Below are 7,514 nucleotides of genomic sequence, written 5' to 3'. Positions count from 1 at the left end.
TGTTTCTCATGAAGCCTATTGCCCAAGAGTCAGGGTTAGGATCAGCTGGTTAGCTTGGACCAGTACATGTGACCCCTTCCACCCACCCGAACAGGGTTTTGGGTGGTGAGGGAAACCAAAGACTTGGAAGAGAAGGTGGTTCTTTCCCTCCAACTTACAGTCTATGGGGAGAAGAACAAGTCGTGTTTGTGAAGCAACCCAATCACAAGTCCAGTGTTACAAGCTCAGATTCGATAAAGATGCTGTGAGGGAGAGAGTCAGCAAAGAGTTGGGCCTCTGTTTCAGCAGGGAAGCCTAGTGCAGGATCCTTTTGAGAGTAGATTTAGTGGCCAGTCTGAGGCAGGGCTGAGCTCAGGCCATGAGGTTGGTGAGCTTGACCCTGGTAGGCAGCCATCATCAATGTGCCTTGGAGCTGCTTCAGAAGCACCTGAGGAGAGAAGCTGCCAGCCCATCTTCCCTTTTGGAGGAATGAGTCTGGGGAATTTGGTCCCTCCCTTTCAAAGTCGCCCGCATCAGTCCCTTCTCAGGCTCTCCCAGAAAATAGCATCAAGTCACTCAGTCAGTAAGCACTGCTTCTCATTCCTTCTTTGGGGAATTTCCAGAATTACTCAAGTCAAAGGCTTTGAGGATGTCTCGGCGCAGTGAGCGCCTGCGCCTCCGTTACCAGGCACTTGGTGATGGAGGCAACAGCAGCAGCAGCAGAAGCAGCAGCAGCAGTGGAGGGAATTCCCAGGTGGCTGAGCAGCACACCAACTGGAGGGAGGGTCCCTTCAGGTAAGAGGAGCCAGAGGAGACTCAGCTGCCTTCTCTATCACAACTCTCCAGGGCAGCCAAGGGCCTTGGCTGCTGCCATGTGCACACTTCTTTCCTGCCCCCAATTTTGATAGACACTTCACTCTACTGCTTGCTTTCCCCCCAAACCAGAGAATTTCCTCTCCCCCTGTGGTCCCACCCTTTGGCTGCTGCTGCCTTCTCTTTCTGAGAACAGCAACTGAGGAGGGGCAACTTTGAGCATAGAGAAGGCTGGAAACCCTGAGGCCTGAAGCTGGGCAGGGAACAACCCCTCTCAGCCACAGATCTCTTCTCCCTGGCCGAAGGCCCACGCTTCTTAGGGTGAAGCCAGGTGGGTGAAGGGCCTGTGGGTGAGGAGACATTTTCAGCTGATTCTTGGCTCCCCTGATACCTCATCCTGGTGGTTTCATGTGGAAAGAGCTCCCCGCCCCTCCCCAGCCCATGGTAGCTATGGCTTGCTTGAATCCTGCCTCACACGTGATAAATTATTCATCCCTTTAAGGAAAAGAACAGCGAAAGAGGGCTTTGGCTATCATTACTTTTCATCCTTGAAGTCTCCAGCAAAGTCTCATTCCCCTGCAGGCCTTGCCCCTTCCATTTCCTTCTCACCTGTCCTCTTTTTCACCCTCTTCTCTTTGCTCTTCATGCTTGCTGTCCCCCAGGACTCTGAGGAGGAAGTCCAGTAGGGTCAAAGGCTTCTCACCAGGCCTCTCACCAGCCCCTCATCTGGCCCTGTACACCTGTAACACCCCTGAATCCTCCTCAGGGTACTTCTCCGAGGATGACTCTGCAGGTAGGCATCACTTCTTCTGCCCTGGAGGCCCATTCCCCAGGCACTGCCCCACTTCCTTCAAAGGGTGCCCCATAGCTGGGGGTGGAGCAAGTATCTCTCAGACAAGAGGAAGAGAGAACTCAGCAGTCTGGCTCCAGTTGGGGGATTGAAGAGTGGAGGGGGGGCTCAGGCCTCAGACATGGTTGTCTCTCCTTCTGGGTGGATGCTCATTTCTTCCCTTCCCTGCAGGGCACTCCGTTATCCACCAGCCTGGCTCTGCATCCACCTCCAATAATGGTGCCTCCCAAGTTGGCATCTTTAACTGGATGGCAATATACATTTCAGGTGGGTTGTACCGGGGGGTGGCCACAGTGCCCAGGGGAGTGGTGCTTCGCTGTACCGAGAAGAGTTTCTTCATGCCTATGCAGGGCCAAGCTGGGCCAGGGTGGAGTAACTTGAGGACTCTATGGGGAGATGGGCTTATTATGGAAGGATCCCCAAGCACAGCTGAAGAGCTCTGGGAGGATGGAAGAGCAGAATAGCCAGAAGCAGCTGCAGAGTTGGCATGCTGGGAGACGACTAGATCTGGGAAAGGATGGGCTGGCAGGGGCACGCCTTTGAATCCCTCTGCTGGAACCTTTACAGGTTGGCTCTTTGCAGCATTCCAGTGGTGCCTGGGAAACGCCTGGCACTGCCTGACCACAGCTGCCTCCCTCCAGGATTTCTTTCTGTTAATCAGGTCAGTGAGGCCTCCCTGGGGCCTGTCACAATCTAAGATCCACTGCTCCAAGGGACTCCACAATCCTCCAGGTCAATTTCCCCTTAGGCTTTGCCCTGTTCCTTTTCAGCTTTTGGAGACTTTTACTCAATGAATCTTATGATAGACTCAGGTCAGGGCCAGGAGTGTGCTGGGACCAGCTGCAACCTGCTCCTGAGAGTCAGCTCCCAATTAGGGCTTCGTTGAGTGTCTCCACTGAAGAAGATGATGGGAGAAAAGGGTTGTGTGTGCCTTGCCCTCCTCCAGAGCTGGTTGTTGAACATTTAGCACCACACGCCTGCCCCCATTCCTCTTGCATCTTCAGGGAAGTGGGTTGGCTCTGACTGCAAGTGGGACTCTGTTCTTGAGTATCTTTTAGGAGCTCTCCCCTCAATAGTTCCTGCCTCTGATCACAACTGAGTCTGGTGAGTTCACTTCTGCTAGTCTGAGGGTCCTGAGTTTGCAGGGACACTCCCTCCTTTGGGGTTCCAATCCAGAATTTTCTGCCCAGTCTTCCAGGTCTCCAGGCCATGCTTGCAGTTTCTCTGTGGAGGAGCATGGGCAGGTCTCCAGGCTGCCTCCAGGGCTGAATCCAGGAGCCTCTAGAGCAGGGGTGGGGAACCTGAGGCCCCAGGCCACATGTGGCCTTCTAGGTGCTTCGGTGTGACTTTTGAACTGAGTCCAAGTATGACAGAATCAATCCTTTGCGGAAGGGGATTGATTGTGTGAACTCTGGCCACAGTGGAGGACCTAGTGGACCACATGTGTCCTCGAGGCTGGCAGGTGTCCCAGGCCTGCCCTGGATTCTTGCGACCCTAGGCTGGGCCAATGGTGACCAGCCAGCCTCAGCAGGGGTCCCTCCTGCAGCTCTTCCGAGTCCAAATGGACAAGCAATGTAAGGACTTAGACAAGAGAAGACTGCCTAATTCATGAGCAGCACATTAATGTAGTTCTGATGGAGGCCTGATAGGGAAACACCTTCCACTGCACCTGTCAAAGGGCAGCATGTCCCTTTGCATAACAACATGAGCGCCTTTTGGAAAAGCCAAGTTTTCTCCTTCTACTTTACCCCAAGGGTTGTCCATACAAGCCCAGTTCTCCACTTCCTGGGTACCCAGTGGCAGGGAGTGGAGGTGGGAGGGGGAAGAGTGGGCACACCCTTTTGGTTGTTCCATTTGCCACTTAGGGAGGGTCTGCCAGCAGCCAGGGGTGGTGAAGGGCAAATGCTAACATCTCCTCCTTCATTCCTATGAAATGCAGGAGCTTTTTCACTCGGAAGAAGTTGCTCCTCTTTGTCTTGGGGATGCTGTTCTTTGTGGCTTCGCTGGCTTATGGTGAGCCTTGTGGAGTGCCCAGGTCGGCCACTCCAGATGGGGGCGAAGGACAAGGGTTTGGGGACAGGGCCTTCAAAGTTTGGAAGGGAGATCGTTGAAGGGGAGCCTTTAGGGAGCCAAAGGGACAAAAGCCCTGGGAAAAGGGACCCAGGCCACATATGGGCAAGCTGTCCTGCCTCAAATGTCAGAGTTCTGTCCTGTCTCTCCTTCTCCTCTCCATCTAATCCAACAAACCTTTATTGTGTAGCTTGTGTATGCTGGCCTCAGAGCCTCATGCTGCAAGGTCAGGGTGGCTGTGCCACCCACCTTGAGCATGTCAGGGGCATGGAGGTAATTTATCTGTGCCTTCAGTGGTCCCTGACCCGGCACTTGAGGGTGAGGGATTGAGAGAGGCGCTGAATCAGGAAGGAATCTATTATCTGAGGAAGACACACAGCCGATGCCAGGTCTGGAGGGCTTTGCCCCTTCTCATTGGTGAGAACACACAGGCCAATAGAAACAGGCATGATCCCAGAAGGGCTGGGCTCTTGGTCGGGAGACATGACATCACTCAGTCCATACTGTGAGATCAAGTCCAGCTCAGGAATGATGATACCACATGCAGATGGTCACCAGAGGCTGTCTGCAGTCAGCCTCTCTACAGAGAGCGTTCTGGTCCTCATTCAAACGGGACAGGGCATTGTGTTGACCAGACTTGGGACCAGAAAGCAGCCCTTGTGGCTTCAGTCTCCATGTCCTCTCCCAGCTGAATCTCATCCCTCATTGTTGCCATCATCCAAAAGTATTTAATGACTTCTTAGAGGATCCTGAGAGAGGGATCCCTTTCCTGAAGGCTCTTGGGATGGAAGTGGCTCTAGCCATAGCCTTCCAGATCATGGGGCCCCTAGCATATCTGCCTTCCTTAGGCTGGGATCCTAGCTCACATCGACGTGACACTGCCATACTCAGGCTGGATGGAGGTCCTCACCCTAGACTTCTTGCCCTTCTGACACCTCAGCCTCCGTCTCAATGAGCCTTTTCTCCCGTGTGCTAGGTGCTTGGTGTTTCTACCCCTATGGACTACAGACCTTCCACCCTGCTATGCTCTCCTGGTGGGCAGCCCGTGGTAGCAGCAGGAGAGAGGACAGGTGGGAACCAGCACAGTCCCCCTCATATTTCCAGGTGAGTGTCCAGCTGAGTGTCTAGAACGCTTCACGCAAGATGGGCAGACAACCCGCTCACAATCCTCTTCATTCCTCTCAACCCAGAGTGGGAGCCAGGATCAAAGTTCAAGCTTTGCCACTTGCTGCCTTTCAGACCTTGGGCAATTCAATGTCAGTCTCTCTAAGACTCAGAGCTCATCACTGCCCCCCCCTTCAATTGAAATCAGTTGCCTTCCACTAGAGGCCTTCCCTAGCACCTTATCACACAGTGGGGTGACCCTGGGAACCCAAGGAGTCTCCACAAACTGGCCAGCACAGCCCAGACTAGCAGACTTTACTAAGCTGGGAAGACGTGAAGGCCATGTGCGGATCATGTTGGCTGCCCACCAGAAGCTTATCCACCAGGTGATTTGATTTGTGGAGCCATGATGACCTTGCAGGCAGATAAAAAGATCAAACAATAACAGAAAAAACCCCCAATTCATGGAAAACTTTCGACATACATAAATACATACATACACACACACACACTTATATGTATATGTATATCTATATATATCTGTATATCTATACATATAGATGTATATATATATTTATGACTGACTGGAAAGGGTAATTTCTCGTTTTGCTTTCGTATCACCACCTTTCTCAATATAGCCTTTCCATCTCCCCCTCCTTCAGAGTCATCCCTTAAACCAAAGTATAAAACAAGAGGGGAAGACAATAGCTCAGGAAAACCAACCAAGTCAGCAGTGCAGTCCTGCCTTCTGTGCAGATTCCATGCCAGTCAACTCCCAGCCCAGCATTGAAGGGAAGGGAAAAATGTCCTCCTTGATGATTTTTGGGGCCACACTCCAGCATGATCTTTTCACAACATTTGGTTTCAGATGTTGGTTGTTCACTCCATTTACATGGTTGTATGCGGTGCTTGTTTATCTTGTACTCTTCCTTCATTTCTTTCACTTTGCCCCAGTTCATGTAAGTCTTGTCATGTATATCTTTCTAAAACAAGAGTTGTGGTTTCTTCTAGCATCAGAATATTTCATTGTATCCATAAGCCACAGTTGGTTTAGCCATTCATTCCCCTGCAGATGGGTATTGACTTTGTTTGCTACCAAAGAACTTTTTTGGTGGTTGGATTGGGATGACATAGAATAAGTAAGTTAATTTTGGTACTTTTGTCACTTTGATTCTATTGCCTTGACTTATGCCTGAGCAATGAATATGTGTCCAATTGTTGAGATCTGTCTCTGTGTGTGAAGGATGTTTTGTAATTGTGTTCCTGGAGTTCCTGTGTGTATACTGACCACAGTTTTTTCAAAAGAATTTCTCTCTCTCTCTCTCTCTCTCTCTCTCTCTCTCTCTCTCTCTCTCTTTCCTCCTGGATTTTCTTGGTTGATGTATAGAAATGCTGATGGTTTTCATGGGTTACTTTTTTATCCTACAATTTGGTTTAAGGAATTGTTTTAACTGATTTATTTTTGTTGACACTCTAGGGTTCTCTGGGTAAAGGTTGGTGTTTTCCTCAGTCTCATTGTAACCTCTTTGTCCTTCCAGGAGCTGGAAAGTGAGGTTGTGCAGAAGACATCTGAGTGGCACAGGTAAGGCCCCAAACTGCCTGGCAAAGAAAAAAGGAGGGGAAGAGGGGTAGAAAGCTAGAGCTGAGAGAGCACAAGTGAGATTCCCAGGGAGAGAGGGGTCACTGGAGCCCGAACACTTCGGTTAGCAGGTCTATAGGATCGATCCAAACTGAAGCCGACCTCAGAGAACAGATGAAGGTACTGAGGCCTGGGAGGGAAATGATCTGCCCAGGCTCTCCCAGGGAGTAGATGTCAGCAAAGACTTGCACCCAGGCTTCTGGCTCTGTCCTTTCCATTGAGTCGTGGTTTTTTTCAGGAGACACAGTTCCATTTCCTGGTCTCTGTTTGACTCCATCCTCCAGTGCCTATTCTCCTGGTTGACTTTGACCTTTCCTTTTGTCCCTGTCTAGTTCTTCCCAAGAGGAGAAAAGGCCAAAGGAGATGGATTCCCTAGAGGCCCAGCTGGTTGGCTTGAGGCAGGAGCTGGTGGCTTTGAGCCAGAGGCAAGCTGAGGTGCAAAAAGAATTACACCTTTGGCCAGAGAAGATGGCAGCCCTGCGCAATGAGGTGAGTCATCTGGTCTACCAGTTAGGCCACGCGTCCCCTGGGCGCTTCCCAAAGATGTAGGCCCATTGGGTGGACTTTATGATATAGACAGGATGTTCCTCATCTGTCAATTGGGATAATAACAGCCCCTAGCAGGTCCAATGAGATGATTTTTGCAAACCTCAAAGCAGTGGAGAAATGCCAGTCACTTGGTTCACCATGCCTTCCCTGGCACCAAGGTGGCACATGGTGACCCCAGAACTCAGAGTGACTCTAGACACCACAGGACCCCTGTCCAGGCCCTCTTGCTTCCTCATTTCTTCTGTTGCTCTGGTGTTTGCTGAGCTCTTTCCTCTGGTGGCTTCTAGGTGGAGTCTAAGGTCCCTGGCTGGATTGAGCGGGTCCTTGGTATTAAGCAAGAGGAGGTGCAGGCCCAGCTTCATGACCTGGAACACAGAATCGTGAGTCATGTGGCCCAAGAGTGGCCCAAGTCTGTGAGCAAAGCTGCTGCCATCTTAAGACTGAGCCTTCTGAAGGAAGGAATGACCACCGGCGTGACGAAGGAGGTGAGGCCTGCCCCACTGGCTGTCC

The 7,514-nt window shown here is 51.3% G+C and overlaps 1 protein-coding gene across 1 annotated transcript; it reads left to right on the top strand.

Annotated features, from left to right (window-relative positions):
* Positions 1-613: 613 nt before the first annotated feature.
* LOC114029143 (SUN domain-containing protein 2-like) lies at positions 614-7,494 on the top strand (the record flags this gene model as incomplete). Its single annotated transcript, XM_027843503.1, has 9 exons — positions 614-774; positions 1,455-1,585; positions 1,814-1,909; positions 2,210-2,303; positions 3,582-3,655; positions 4,689-4,816; positions 6,355-6,398; positions 6,788-6,944; positions 7,292-7,494. Coding segments are annotated over exons 1-9 (1,073 nt in total), but the record flags the coding sequence as incomplete, so codon positions are not given.
* Between the last annotated feature and the right edge of the window lie 20 nt (positions 7,495-7,514).

Source organism: Vombatus ursinus, unplaced genomic scaffold (genome assembly GCF_900497805.2).
Source record: "Vombatus ursinus unplaced genomic scaffold, bare-nosed wombat genome assembly UNPS02005131.1, whole genome shotgun sequence".
Taxonomy (NCBI): Eukaryota; Metazoa; Chordata; class Mammalia; order Diprotodontia; family Vombatidae; genus Vombatus; species Vombatus ursinus.
This window is presented reverse-complemented; position numbering and strand designations above follow the sequence as displayed.